The sequence below is a fragment of the Rhinatrema bivittatum genome, chromosome 2 (assembly GCF_901001135.1).
Source record: "Rhinatrema bivittatum chromosome 2, aRhiBiv1.1, whole genome shotgun sequence".
Classification (NCBI taxonomy): Eukaryota; Metazoa; Chordata; class Amphibia; order Gymnophiona; family Rhinatrematidae; genus Rhinatrema; species Rhinatrema bivittatum.
The window spans coordinates 349913467-349929079 of NC_042616.1; the positions used below are offsets into that span (position 1 = coordinate 349913467).

At 41.0% G+C, this 15613-nt stretch overlaps 1 protein-coding gene across 1 annotated transcript in view; it reads right to left on the reverse strand.

The window, feature by feature from the left end:
• Nucleotides 1-15360, reverse strand: part of NFX1 (nuclear transcription factor, X-box binding 1) — a 572380-nt gene extending 557020 nt beyond the window's left edge. The window contains 1 exon segment of the mRNA XM_029589884.1: nt 14862-15360. Coding sequence (XP_029445744.1) covers nt 14862-14883 — 22 coding nt within the window. The 5' untranslated portion in view covers nt 14884-15360.
• Between the last annotated feature and the right edge of the window lie 253 nt (nt 15361-15613).

Sequence of the window (15613 nt, forward strand, 5' to 3'; positions counted from 1 at the left end):
AGAGCTATGCTGGATATGCATCGAAAGTGAAGTATCAGGCACATTTGGTTTGGGGTAGTAACCGCCGTAACAAGCCAGCTACTCCCGGCTTTGTGAGTGCAAATCCTTTTTTCCACATTTCCTCTTGCTGTTGAAGCTTAGAGTGATGTTGGAGTCACAGTAACCATGTGTATGTTTATTGAATAAGGGTATTGTGTCCAGGCAGTAGCCATAATAAAATATGATGACTTATATTGGTCCAGCTGTGAAATAGTGGTGGGAGGGGACTGGAAATGTGTGTTTGAACCCACAAATGGACAGGTCTAGCAGGGCAACTGGTCATGTGAAACTGAGGGAGAATGTAATTTCTAATGAAATCATTAGACTTGTTAGATGTGTGGCAACCATAATATTCTTCTAGCAGAGACTATACGTGCTTCTCTGCCACTCAAACGTACAGCTGTATCGTTTATGTTCAGAACAGCTATTTTCAGTTGTTAGGGCTGCAGATATTCTCTCAGCAGAGTTATCGACCATAGTCCAGTGCTACTGCCTTTGATGGTGATGCAGGCCGGACAGGGCAGTAAAAATGGAAGCGCAACACTTCATTATTGGGCAGAGATGATTTTGTACCGTTAGTGCTCAACTCTAATCTAGACTTCCAGCAAATACACCCCAAAGAGAACTATAACCCGGTACCGTTATGGGAAACATTTAAATCAGTCCTATGGGGGAAAATCAACTTTTCCAGTCAAGTTAAAAGGCAGTCTGCTAAATGTGAGACTTCACCTATTCAGCAGATCCAGCTGCTGGAGAAGCAACATAAGGATAGGAGCTCATGGATGGTATGGAAAGAGCTTCAGCAGCATCAGGCTGAACTAAACAGTATCTAAATACAGCAGGTAGAAAGGTCATATCATTTTTTAAAACAAAAAATATATGAGCAGAGTAATAAGACCGCAAGCTTCTAGCCCGGCTATTGAAAAAGAAACTAGTTAGTAATACTATTGCGGATATTCGTACCTTCAAGGTAGCCACTATATATTAAATGGCAGGTATTAACCATATGATCACTGAATTTTTCTCCAGACTTTATGCTAAGGAGAAGGGTATGTCCTTCCACGAGCTGAATGAGGGTGTTTACTTACTTCAGGTGACTGACGTGCAAAATGAGAAATCAGCTGAGCCAATTACTTTGGATGAAATTCAATTATCGGTGCAACAGCTGCCAAATGGCAAATGCCCTTATGATGGACACCACCTCGACAATCTTTTTCCACAGCAAGGACCATGGCTTTCCAGCATTTATAGTATAATCCCAATTGTCCCTACCAAATAACAGATGCTAACATCATAGTTCTCCATAAAAAGGGCAGAGATGCTACACAGGATCTCGTTGCTTAATGCAGATATAAAAATTCTCACTGAAGTGCTACAAATGCGACTGGAAAAAATAATGCTAGATGTTGTGTACCCTGATCTGACAGGATTCATTAAAGACAAGCAGACCTCGGCAAATACCCAGAGGGTTTTCAATATCAAGACAGTGGCATGAAGGAATACTAGATTTGGGGACATTGTGGGCCTGGACATAGAAAAGGTCTTCAACCGCCTGCATTGGCGGTTTCTTTTTCATATTTTTAGCAAATATGGGATAGCTCCACAATTCATAATGGGAGTGTGGGCGTTTTATGTGCATCAAGAGGCTAGGGTCCTTACCAATGGTGCCTTGTCTGACTCCTTCCCAATACTAAGAGGCACCAGACAGGGTTGCCCATGTCACCCTTGTTATCTGACCTTGCCATAGAGGCTTTGGCCTCTTTGATACGAAAAGACCTGCTAATCAGTGGACTTAAATTTGCTGGAAAAACCCATAAGATCTTGCTATATGCCAACAATGTTTTGCATTTTCTATCAGATTGCCAGACTACCATTCCTTAGCTGCTAGATGTTCTTGCTGAGTATGGTAGAGCCTTGGGATACAAAGTTAATAAACAAATCCTCAATTTTTCTTCTGGACCCTTGCTCCATAGAGAGTAGGTTCAGGTCCTCTCTGCCTTTCCAACAGGCTAAAGATGGGTTCAGATGTCTTGGTAATTTTTATCCGAAGACACTGGGGGGATATTTATAAAACAAATTATGCTTTCTGTAACAGATTGAAGATACCCCACTTCTCTGATGAACAACTTAACTGGCTGAATCGACCAATAAGTGAGGGGAGATAAATGCTGGCATCTGTCAGGCCAAGCACTTAAAAGCTCCTGGCTCTGATGTGTTTAATGCATAATTTTTTTAAAATTTTGGTTGATTCAGTTTGTGCTCCTCTAAGCATGGTTTTTAATCGCTTTGATTATCACTGGGGCATATCCCGCTCTTGTTACTCTCATACCTGAATCTGGTAAAGACCCTCTTTCTCCAGCTTCCTACTGGCCTGTTTTAAATTTTGACCAGAAGCCATTTGCAAAAATATTGGCAGATAATGGAAGGTAAGGTCACCGCTAGACTATCAGGCCTGGCCAGGTGGGGTTTGTTTGTAGACGATACGCCCTCACTAATGTTAGACTTTTGTTAGCAGCTATGAAGCTGTATCAGAGGACCGGTGAACCCTATCTGGTGGTTAGTTTCGATCCTGGGAAAAAAAAAAAAAAAAGTGTTTGATAGGGTGGAATGGGGGTATTTATTTTATCTTCTTTACCATATCAGGTTGAATGGTCTCTTTTTTAATGCAGTCCGGTTATTATACCATCAACCAAAAGCATCAATCATAGTTAATGGATTGCATTCTATTTTCTTTTCCATTGGTTGTGGTACTAGACAAGGCTGTCCTGTATCCCCTTTATTTCTTTTGACTTTAGAGCCCCTGTTGAATCACATTCAGTTATCTGAAGTGGTGCAGGGAAAAAGATTGGGACACCTGATGTTTAAATATACGGCCTTCACCGATGACTACCTGATGACCCTGTCAAGTCGTTGGGTTCTCTATTAGATACTTTCAGGGATTTTGGTGGGGGGGTTTTCTGGTCTTCGTTTAAATAAGGATAAGTCTGAAGCACTGGCTTTCCCTGAATCTCTTAAAGAGATGGGGTGCTCATTTTCTATTACACTGGGTTGATGGTAGTATTAAAAACTTGGGTTTACAAGTTCCCATTAATCTGTCGGCTCTCTATAATTTAATAATTTCCAAATTATTGATATTTTCCAGGGATAAATTACAGGCTTGGTTGGGACTTGCCCCTTTTATTGGGAGGCCAAATTAAACTTTTTAAAATAATCATCCTTCCAAAATCTCCCCATGCAGATAAAGCATAAGGACATTCTACACATGGATAAACTGCTTTGCCACTTTATTTGGCAGGGGAAAAAGCCAAGGATTCCCTTAGACTGGTTGAAGGAGAGATAGGACCAGGGGAAAATGGGGGAAATGGGGGTTCCAGACTTAGTAGTTTATAATTTGGCCAGTAATTTACAAATGGTGCTGGAATGGTTATTGAACAAGCCCTTTTATGTTAAACCTCCAGGGTGAGAAGGCTATAGTTGCTCCTTTGCATTTGCGATATGTTCTACAGGCTTCACCAGTGCACCTTCTGAACAATATTCACAGTTTAGTAGCCCCCATACAATGGTCTTGGATTCGCTTAACCAAGCTCCTAAAGGTCGTGGATTCTTAAGAACATAAGAAAATGCCATACTGGGTCAGACCAAGGGTCCATCAAGCCCAGCATCCTGTTTCCATCAGTGGCCAATCCGGGCCATAAGAACCTGGCAAGTACCCAAAAACTAAGTCTATTCCATGTTGCCATTGCTAATGGCAGTGGCTATTCTCTAAGTGAACTTAATAGCAGGTAATGGACTTCTCCTCCAAGGACTTATCCAATGTTGAGATTACTTACCTGATAATCTCCTTTTCTTTAGTGTATGCAGATGGACTCAAAACAAATGGGTATTGTGTGCTCGTGCTAGCAGTTGGAGACGGATCTGACGTCAGCACGGGTACATATACCCCCCCAGGAAGTGAAGCAATTCAGTAATCTTCCTTGCAAAGCTGTAGCTGACCGATCGTTTAAATGAACAGGATTACCCTGACCAATTGATAGTAGCTGGAGACCGCCAGTGATCACAACCAGAAGGCGTCGACACCCGGTAGGGTGGAAGCCCTATTATAAGTGTGATCGGTAGGCGGTAAGCAGTGGGGTTGTTTTGTTGTTCTGCCAGGTTCTCTTTTTTTCGGAGTTCACGTTTGGCTAATCTGATGTTGTCCTTATACCATTGGTTCTGGTGTTTTGGGTTTATTGGTTTTTTTTTTTTATCATGGGGTTTGTCTGCGATTGTTTTTGTGATGTCGAGCCAGGAGAAGTGGCGTTTTCTGCGTTAGATAGGTCTATGTTTGTTATTTGCCAGATCCACCCCACTCAAGATTTTATAGACCTCTATCATATCTCCTCTCAACCATTTCTTCCCCAGGCTGAAGAACCTAAAACTGTTTAGCCTTTCCTCTTAGGGGAGAAGTTCCATCCCCCTTTATCATTTTGCTCACCTTTTCTGTACCCTAACTACTATACCTTTTTTAAGATGGCGTAACCAGAACTGTACACAACACTCAAGGTGTGGACACATGGATCAAAACAAGGCTTCCCAAGCTTTTAGCAAATGTGACCCCATTTCGTTTCATGAAAATTCACAAGTATGACCAAAATAAATTAGGTGTACAATCCCTTTCCCTTCTTTCAAACTCCACCCCTGCAGAAGACCTTGTCTCAATCTTCTCCCCTCGCCTTCCCAGCCCATTCCTTCTCTCTCACCCCCTCTAGCCCTTCTTATAACCCCCAACTGATCCACTATCACCCACCCCTATTCCCTTTCCCCTGTCATCTCCTCTCACCTTCCAATCCTTCTGCCATTCCCAACTGGAAAAGGAACAGTGTGCAAATCCAAGGCTCTCGTGCTAAACTTTCAAAAGGGAAACTTTGATAAAATGAGAAAAATTGTTAGAAAAAAACTGAAAGGAGCAGCTACAAAAGTAAAAAATGTCCAAGAGGCGTGGTCATTGTTAAAAAAATACCTTTCTAGAAGCACAGTCCAGATGTATTCCACACATTAAGAAAGGTGGAAAGAAGGCAAAACGATTACCGGCATGGTTAAAAGGGGAGGTGAAAGAAGCTATTTTAGCCAAAAGATCTTCATTCAAAAATTGGAAGAAGGATCCAACAGAAGAAAATAGGATAAAGCATAAACATTGGCAAGTTAAATGTAAGACATTGATAAGACAGGCTAAGAGAGAATTTGAAAAGAAGTTGGCTGTAGAGGCAAAAACTCACAGTAAAAACTTTTTTAAATATATCCGAAGCAGAAAGCCTGTGAGGGAGTCAGTTGGACCGTTAGATGATCGAGGGGTTAAAAGGGGCACTTAGAGAAGATAAGGCCATCGCGGAAAGATTAAATGATTTCTTTGCTTCGGTGTTTACTGAAGAGGATGTTGGGGAGGTACCCGTAATGGAGAAGGTTTTCATGGGTAATGATTCAGATGGACTGAATCAAATCACGGTGAACCTAGAAGATGTGGTAGGCCTGATTGACAAACTGAAGAGTAGTAAATCACCTGGACCGGATGGTATACACCCCAGAGTTCTGAAGGAACTAAAAAATGAAATTTCAGACCTATTAGTAAAAATTTGTAACTTATCATTAAAATCATCCATTGTACCTGAAGACTGGAGGATAGCAAACGTAACCCCAATATTTAAAAAGGGCTCCAGGGGCGATCCGGGAAACTACAGACCGGTTAGCCTGACTTCAGTGCCAGGAAAAATAGTGGAAAGTGTTCTAAACATCAAAATCACAGAACATATAGAAAGACATGGTTTAATGGAACAAAGTCAGCATGGCTTTACCCAGGGCAAGTCTTGCCTCACAAATCTGCTTCACTTTTTTGAAGGAGTTAATAAACATGTGGATAAAGGTGAACCGGTAGATATAGTATACTTGGATTTTCAGAAGGCATTTGACAAAGTTCCTCATGAGAGGCTTCTAGGAAAAGTAAAAAGTCATGGGATAGGTGGCGATGTCCTTTCGTGGATTGCAAACTGGCTAAAAGACAGGAAACAGAGAGTAGGATTGAATGGGCAATTTTCTCAGTGGAAGGGAGTGGACAGTGGAGTGCCTCAGGGATCTGTATTGGGACCCTTACTGTTCAATATATTTATAAATGATCTGGAAAGAAATACGACGAGTGAGATAATCAAATTTGCAGATGACACAAAATTGTTCAGAGTAGTTAAATCACAAGCAGATTGTGATAAATTGCAGGAAGACCTTGTGAGACTGGAAAATTGGGCATCCAAATGGCAGATGAAATTTAATGTGGATAAGTGCAAGGTGATGCATATAGGGAAAAATAACCCATGCTATAATTACACAATGTTGGGTTCCATATTAGGTGCTACAACCCAAGAAAGAGATCTAGGTGTTATAGTGGATAACACATTGAAATCGACGGTGCAGTGTGCTGCGGCAGTCAAAAAAGCAAACAGAATGTTGGGAATTATTAGAAAAGGAATGATGAATAAAACGGAAAATGTCATAATGCCTCTATCGCTCCATGGTGAGACCGCACCTTGAATACTGTGTACAATTCTGGTCGCCGCATCTCAAAAAAGATATAATTGCGATGGAGAAGGTACAGAGAAGGGCTACCAAAATGATAAGGGGAATGGAACAACTCCCCTATGAGGAAAGACTAAAGAGGTAAGGACTTTTCAGCTTGGAGAAGAGACGACTGAGGGGGGATATGATAGAGGTGTTTAAAATCATGAGAAGTCTAGAACGGGTAGATGTGAATCAGTTATTTACTCTTTCGGATAGTAGAAAGACTAGGGGCACTCCATGAAGTTAGCATGGGGCACATTTAAAACTAATCGGAGAAAGTTCTTTTTTACTCAACGCACAATTAAACTCTAGAATTTGTTGCCAGAGAATGTGGTTTGTGCAGTTAGTATAGCTGTGTTTAAAAAAGGATTGGATAAGTTCTTGGAGGAGAAGTCCATTACCTGCTATTAAGTTCACGTAGAGAATAGCCACTGCCATTAGCAATGGTTACATGGAATAGACTTAGTTTTTGGGTACTTGCCAGGTTCTTATGGCCTGGATTGGCCACTGTTGGAAACAGGATGCTGGGCTTGATGGACCCTTGGGTCTGACCCAGTATAGCATTTTCTTATGTTCTTAAGCTGATCTTTCATCACACCTCCACAGCCAATCTAACCTCAAACCTCTCTTGCATCTGCTCCCTCTTTTCAAACAGCCTCTTATCCAAACAGCCCCCATCCTGGGTCAATTGCAATATTTTCCTTTGGGACAAAAGGTGGATGACACCTGAAGGGAAGATAAGGGCAGGCTAATGATAGGGGCCGAATTTTACTCTTGGCTGGGCTCAGCAGTGAGAATCTTCGTTGGCCCATGCGTATTCAGCCCTCCCCTGCTTCCTCTTATCGCTGGTCCCAAGCCAGACAGTGATCTGCAGCAGCAGCTGTATTAATAATGAAAGTCAGCATGAGGTCTGTGTGCCACTGCAAGCTCACAGGTCCTGTAGCATTCTCGATCCCTCCACACAAACAGCTTCTAGTTATCACAGAAGCTCATGCAAAGATGAACCCCTGCAGGGTCTGAATGCGTGTGCTGGCTCACAGGCTCCATGCTACTTTCCACTACTACTGATACTTGAAGAATGCTTCCATTAGAGAAACTTATGACCCCAGTTGAAGCTTTCGTAACCACATTTGAGGTCCCAACTCTGCATTATGATATCCTTCCCTAATATTATATTTGCTTGTTTATCCTCCGCCACACACCTTCAGTATGGCATGTTCTTATGTTCTTACACTCTGCACCAAGGATTTCAAAGTATTTTCCACAATGATTCCAAGATCCTTTCCCTGAGTGGTGATGCCTAATGTGTTATTGAAGGATAAAGAATTCCCACTGCTTAACTTATGGCTAATCAAGAAAGGTGAGATTCTTCTTAACAGCATGTAACCCAGCTCAGATGGTTTTGGAGCCCGAATCTCAAAAAGCATAAAGACAGGATGGGGGCAGTCCAGAGAAGGGCAACCAAAATGGTTTGGGGCCTAGATCGGAAAACCTACAAGGCTGAATATGTAAACCCTGGAAGAGAGGAGGTGCAGGGGAAAAAAGATACAGACCTTCAGATACCTAAAAGGTTTTAATGATGTATGAACTTTGAACCTTTTCAGTTGGAAAGAAAACAATAGAACTAAGGGGGTAGGAAACGAAACTCCAGGAGGGGGGGGGGTGTGACAAACATCAGGAAATATTTCTTCACAGAGAAGGTGATGGATGCCTGGAATGCCCTTCTGGAGGAGATGGCGAAGACGAAAACAGAGAATTTATAGGGGCATGGAATAAACACTGTGGATCTCTAAAGGCTAAAGTGCGAAAACAAAGAAACATGAGCATGGGGGTAACTTGCTGGCGCAGCGGTTACTACCCTTAGCAGAAGGCATAGAGATTACTACCCTTAAACAATAAGCATTGATGTTTTTAATGCAACTACAACACTGTAAAATTTTTCACTTCTGCCACTTGTTTTACTGAATTTTTTTTTATAATTTTCTCTTTATTGAATTTTCAAATTATGAATACAAAATCACATTTCTGTGCATAATAAATGGTAGTGTCACATCTTATAGATCAGTATATTAGAAATATTCCCAACAAATGTTGTTTCTGTATGTAAACCGGAGTGAAGGCAACTCTGCTATACCTCGGTATATAAAAAAAATGCTAAATAAATAAATAAACAAATAATACAACAGAGATAATGCACTAAAACATAATGGTGGGACCTGACAAAAATAAATACAAAACCATACTCAAATATCAATGGAGGAGGGAGCGCTATCTATTTCTATGCCATCTGGCTTAACATTGCTGGTTCTGCTCCACCCATTCTTTCCCCACTTTTATCTCAAAAAAAGTTTCCAGGCGTGAAGGATCCGAAAATATATATTTTTTCCCTTGAAAATTAATAAAACACTTACTAGGATATTTCAAATAAAAAGTTGCTGCTAATTCCAAGGTTTTATTTTTCAGGGCTAAAAACTGCCTTCTCCTCGCCTGAGTTGGCTTGGAGACATCAGGAAAAACGAAAACCTTCTGCCCACAAAATAACAAATCTTTGTTCTTAAAGAATTTATCAAAAATGAATTCTAAGACAAATGATACAAGCAATGTTGCTCTCCTGTTAATCAGGTCTACAGCTTCCTCCAAAAAGGTAGATACTATTCTCCTATTCCCTCCCAGGTGTAATACTCATTTGGACAGGGAAATAATACGTTTTAGATATTAATGGTATCTGATCACATGCTAGAATTTCTCTCAAGTATTTCGTAAACATCTCATATGGAGAAAGCAATCTAGTGATAGGAAAACTTACAAAACGCAAATTTTTTACTCAAAGTTTTCTAAACTTTCCAAGTCTGAATGTAATACATTATCAGATATGTAAACTTTCCAAATTTTTTTTTTTTTTAACATTTTCTACTTCTAGAAACAAATTAACAGATGTTTCTATATCATTTATCTTTTTCCCATGTTCTTGAATAATTATTTTATTCCCATTAACAGTTGCCCCAAGGGAGGAATTCGAGACATATTTGAGTCCAGCTTAATCAGCATCCTCCAAAGATCCCCCAGCATTATATTAGCTGTGTCTACAGTGTTCATCCATACGCTACCAATGTTAATCATTAGAGGTCGTTCACCTGCTTCTTGTTGCTCTAACTCCAAGCAGGGAGGTTCAGCAATTTTCAGTGACTAAGAAGAAGTTTCAAGGTCATTTACATTTGCGTTATCTCTAACGTGGATGTTTCCTGCAGATGTTCCTGCTAGGGGTTGTAGAAGTGTTGGGCCAATGCCAGGGCTCACAAAGACATCAGACATGTCCCTACAGTTCTCCCTCTGTGGTGATCTCCTCCAAACATGTGCGTCCATGGGGGCCTGACTTTTGTGAAGCCAGAGAGGAGGTGACAAACTTTGCCTTCCTTTTACACCCCATAAAATTTCAGGATCAATCAAAGCTGATTTAAGCCATGCGCAGATTAGGCGGCGCGGGTGCGCCACACTCCCGCAGGCTTTTATGCTCGCAGCACTGGCCAATGACGTCAGCAATTCCGGCGATCCCTCACCTGTTGCTGGATAGTTCACAGGTCTCACCCTTTGCTGTGCCAGGTAGGCTGTGTCCACTCCTTTCCTCCTCCACTCGATTCAGCACTGAATTTTTTTTTTTTTTTTAATTCAATTCTGAGGTAGTGCTACTTCTCCGTTTTTGGTGTTGAAATTTGGCTCTACCCAAATACTGTGGAGAAAATACCACACTTCTCTATAAATGAAAATGCAAAAATTACCGGTATATGCTGAATGTTCAGACACCTGATAACCATATTCCATGATGCAGTACTATGCTTATGTGCTCTATTCACAGCCAATAAGTACATTTTCCTTTAGAGCCTTGACAAACACCAAATGTTTATATTATACGTAACTAATCACTGGCAACTTTGGAGTTGGATAGGGAAGTTATCAATTGGAGAGCATTCAAAGGGGAATTCTGTGAGACTGGAATGTGAACATTTACACAATATTAGCCATTATGAAATACTATTAACATGAAATAAGAAACTTCAGGGAAACAAACATTACTCTGAATTAAAACCTTACAGTGCTCCTGTTAGATCTCAAACCAGCTAAACAGCATGTAATAGGTTAAAAGATCAAAAGGCTTTTTCACAAGTCCCAAAATAAGAGTTGGTCCAATGGCTTAGTGGACAACATTGTACATTTCCATGCAGGCTGGATTCCAACCTCAGAATTCTTACAATCTCACTCTCAGAAGCGAAGAGTCTCTCAGAAAGCCAGGAAAAATTTGGGCAAAAGATAAGAGCAAGAAGTCAATAACCCAGTTTGTCTGAAATAGTACATCTTTTACTAACAGATTTAGTTTCCTTTAACTTTCAGGAAGAGAAAACATTTGTGACAAGCCTTCTGCAAAAATCACTATGCAACATTTGCCTGAAAATCCAAAATTTAAGAAATGAACAAAAAGCACTATAAAACATTTGAATAAGATTTTGCTACCATTATTTTTCGTTGGATTTTTCCCCTCCAGAAGTTTCAATAAAATATGCATATTTCAAAACTGTGCAAATAAAGTGGTTTGCAGACTTTTTGAACTGACTTTGCCTGAATTAAAATCAGACCCTAAGATCAGAGGAAGCTGTGGATGTTTATCGACCACTACTGCTATTATTACATACAGCAATAATAGCCACTTGCAATCTTCGGACTTAGTATCTTAGATCCTATAAAGGGCAGCTGGAGGAAATGGGGTTAATACTGTAGCTCTCAATACTAGTTGTTCTGGCATCAAGCTATTATGGCATTTATACATATTTCTTGATATATGTTTGCATATTTAATTTACTTTATGTAATTTAGTAAAATGACTTCTCTAACAAATCAAAGTAATGGTTATCCTGATAGACATTTGGAGGACTTGAAAGACCAGACTTCTGATCTATGGAAACAGGGCAATAGCTAGTGCATTGTGGTAGTACAGAATGCCTCTATGAGAAAGTATGGATTCTCTAAGCTAGAGCACTACACAGAGTTGAGGAACAGCTAAGCTGTAGTTCAGGGGTGTCAAATATGCAGCCATTGATGCAAGATTTAGTTGCCTGCACATTACTTTCTTACACAGTAAATTGCAAGTGGTATTCTTCAGCTATGAGGTATTCCATGCAGACTTCACCCAGCAGAATCTTCATATTGGGTGCATGCATAAGTGCATAGTCCAACAGTCTCCACAGCAGCCCTAACACCTCCTCCATTGGGCAGTATTACAAGCCCATCCAGTATTACAGACCCATCCAAAGCACAAATTTCCTACCAAGTTGAAAATCAGGAGCAACAAGCACATGTCTGCAGGGAGACCAGATGGAAGAAGGCGCAATAACGAATTAGTGAAGTGCAGAAACAGAAGGGATATGGTGGAAGAAGCAACAGCAGGATGGACTGTGATGTGAAGTGTGAGCCATGTGTGTTTAAGATTTTCTCCAATACCCCAAGTACATTCATTGTGCTTGTACAGAACCAGCACTGCATAAGTGCCAATACAATGTTATTTCAGCTAATTGAGAAAGTTAATTTATGCAATAAAATACCACATAAGATGATATATGAGTAATGGCCTGACATTGCTGCTGTTAGTCCTGGTCTTTGTTTTCACTGCCTCTTGTTAAAGTGATGGTGGTCCTAATCATTTTTTTTTTAGTTTGTTTTGTCTTGTTTTCATTGTTTTGCATAAAACACAGTCCTATGAATCAAAACTAAACTTATGCTTGAAGATTATCTATTATGAGCAAGGTTTTAAGATTATTAGTCTAGAAATTTCAGTAAATAATGGCACATGTTCTTTTGCGAGCATGGTGGTAAACTGTGCTGTCAATACAAAGGGGTTCAATATATGCACAGAAAATTCCAAAGTCATTGGCTGGATGCGTATTTTACTTAATTCAATAATGTCTGGCTATCTAGACATCTGCTTTGTCTACTTTGAAATTTACATTGCAAGTAAAATGTATTTCCTCCCTGCTGTGTTATTCCATTTAAAAACATGGAAACAGAGAAACAAAAAAATACCAATCAGTACTTTATTAAATTAAGTCCAATAAAAGTAATATATTTATATAATATATTACTTTTACTGAACTAATTTAATACATCACTTGATTAGCTTTCAGGAGCTGACACTCATATATAGGAACATAGGAAGTGATGACAGAAGAAGACCAAACAGCCCATCCAGTCTGCCCAGCAAGCTTTCACACCTATTTGTTTTCATACTTATCTGTTACTCTGACCGCTGAGGTCAGGGCCCTTATTGGTAACTTTTTGATTCCAATTCTCTTCCATCCCTACCATCAATACAGACAGCAGTGCTGGAGCTGCTAAGTGAAGTATCTAGCTAATTGGTTTGGGGTAGTAACCACCGTAATAAGCAAGCTACTCCCGTTTGTTTAACCTGCCTGTGCAATTCAGTCCTTGTTGGTTGTCTGAATATAAATCCTCTTTACTTCATCCCCCCCCCTGTTGAAGCAGTGAGCTGCGCTGGATATGTATTCCAAGTGAAGTATCATGCTTAATTGATTCAGGGTTGTAACTCCTTTCCTTAGGTCTGGGAATGTCAGCTTCTTAAAAGCTAGTCAAGAAATATATGAAATTAGTACAATATATACACACACATATATATATATATATATATATATACACACACATATATATATATATAAATAAAACAGCAGAAAAGGACCAAAATGGTCCATCCAGTCTGCCCAGTAAACTTATGGTAACATCTACTGCGCCTTGTAGGTTACCCCATGCTTATCAGTTTCCCACACCATAAAAGTCAGGGTCCTTGGTTGCTGTTTAAATCCGATTCCCCGTTATGCCTTGCAGTTGAAGCAGAAAGCAATCTTGTGAGTTGCATCAATAGTATCAAGGCTTATTGGGTAAGGGTAGTAACCGCCACACCTGCAAGTTACTCCATACACTCTTTTAATCGTTTCCATCCTTAAGGGATCCACAATATTTATCCCATGCCCTTTTGAATTTTCACTGTTTATAATCAGTTTATACGTTTTTTCTCAACTTATTTCCGTGCTAACAATAAAATCCATTACCATCTGTGATGCAGATTTGTTTTAAGACAGCTTTGAGTTATATGATCAAAAAAACAAAGTAACTTGTTGACTGGTTATTAAAAATATTGCTCATAACAGCGTTTGTTAACACCTTTATAAGAATCATATGGTTCTGAAAGGATATATTTAATAGTATTATATGTTATTGGCATTTTTTTTGTTTGCATCTACAGCATAGCAAATGGCCCTTGTGGCCAAATAAGTAACATCCTTGCTGAAGTTAAAAGGAAACCTACCAGATGGCAGGATTAGTACTTCCTTTGGGAAGAGAGAGGTAAACAAGAGGCTTAAAAAGCTGGTAGTAGAAGCCTTCTGCTGGGTATAAATACAAGATAAAGGTGGTGCAATGCACCAGAGCACCTGCCATCTCTATCAGATCTCCAACATACAATAGTGAGACAGAAAGAACAGGTGTTTTAAAAAGCAGGAAGGTAGGCAAGAATAGAAACACTTTCGAACAATAAGAAATGCTATTAAAAAAGGACAGTAGGGAAGAAACAAAAAGATCTTAAGAATTAAGCTACTTTAAAATGGACTTAAATAGTAGTATATAGGTAGCTAAATTATTTCTGGAGACATGAGAAACAGCCCATCTACATTACTTTGTGGGGGGAGGGAGTGCTGCATCTTTTCTGCTTGCTATACTACCAAGTGTGTTTTGGGGAAAAAAAAAAAAAAAGATCAAGTGACTTAATCATCATAGCATACTACTTCAGTTTGAAACCTCACGACAAGCCATGTGCTACGATACACCACGCCTAGCGATTCGCACTTCTTATAGCATTACATAAAGGCGGATATAGCATGGGCTGCCAGTCACGATGGGGAGGAATCGCGCACCTGCACCACGTGACAGTCCGGGTGTGTGCGACGGTTGCGGTACAGGCTATCCCTTACTTCCCTTCTCCCTGCTGCCCGCAAGCAACATTGGCTGTCCTCGAGTATTCACAACTGAGGATGGCGGCAGCCGCTGACTGGGGAAAGGGTAGAGACTACTTCGGGATTGCTCCTTCCCCACGCCTCCAGTAGACGGTTGGCGTTCAGCAGCCACGAGGGACTGGCACGCCGGGGAAAGGGAAGCCCGGCCAACGTGTTAAACTCCGCGGTTACCTGGCGGCTGAGCCTCCGCCATTCCACTGCGGCGGCGGCCTCTCCGGTACCGTTCTCTCTTCTGTGGTTCTTCACTGGTGACCGCAGCCACCGACCTGCGAGAGGACAGAACGCTGTACTAGCCACGTGACAGCCGCCGCTCCGCAGGCTGTCCGCGAGCAAGAGAGACTAAGGGAGGGGGAGAACCTTCCTCTTTTACGTCACCAGACGCGTCCTCCGCTAGGACTAGATCCGCTTTTGGCTCCCTGCTTTCGTTCCAACACCGCCAAAAGCTCACACGCCACGCATCTTGGACGCATGCGCACAGTAGAGGTGGTAGCGTGGAACGTCGCTTGGGGGGGAGTAACTTTATTGAGAGCGTGTAGATGGTGACAAGAAGTACAAACGGTCTCCGAACGCATGGGGGCGTGGCACACGAGGTGGACTTTAAGCTTACAGCCATACTTGGCGTCTGTCTCCAAATCTGCTGGGTATTGTTTTGTTTTTATAGTTGAGGCTGCTCCCTGTTGAGCTATTCTTTGGGAGCTGACGGGGCAGGGGAAGCAGTGACGAAATGAAATGCCGGGCTACTGGAGGCACTAGGGTTGCCAACTTTTACATAGAACAGGACTGGACACTGGAAGATCCGGAGAGGGGCGGGAGGCCGGTGCATTGAGAAAGGGTCCCCCTTGAATAAATTTGCTTCCACTTCCTTTGATTCTAATCTAGCATCCATACTGAGGACCCTCCAGTTCCTGCTGGTTTTTTGTATT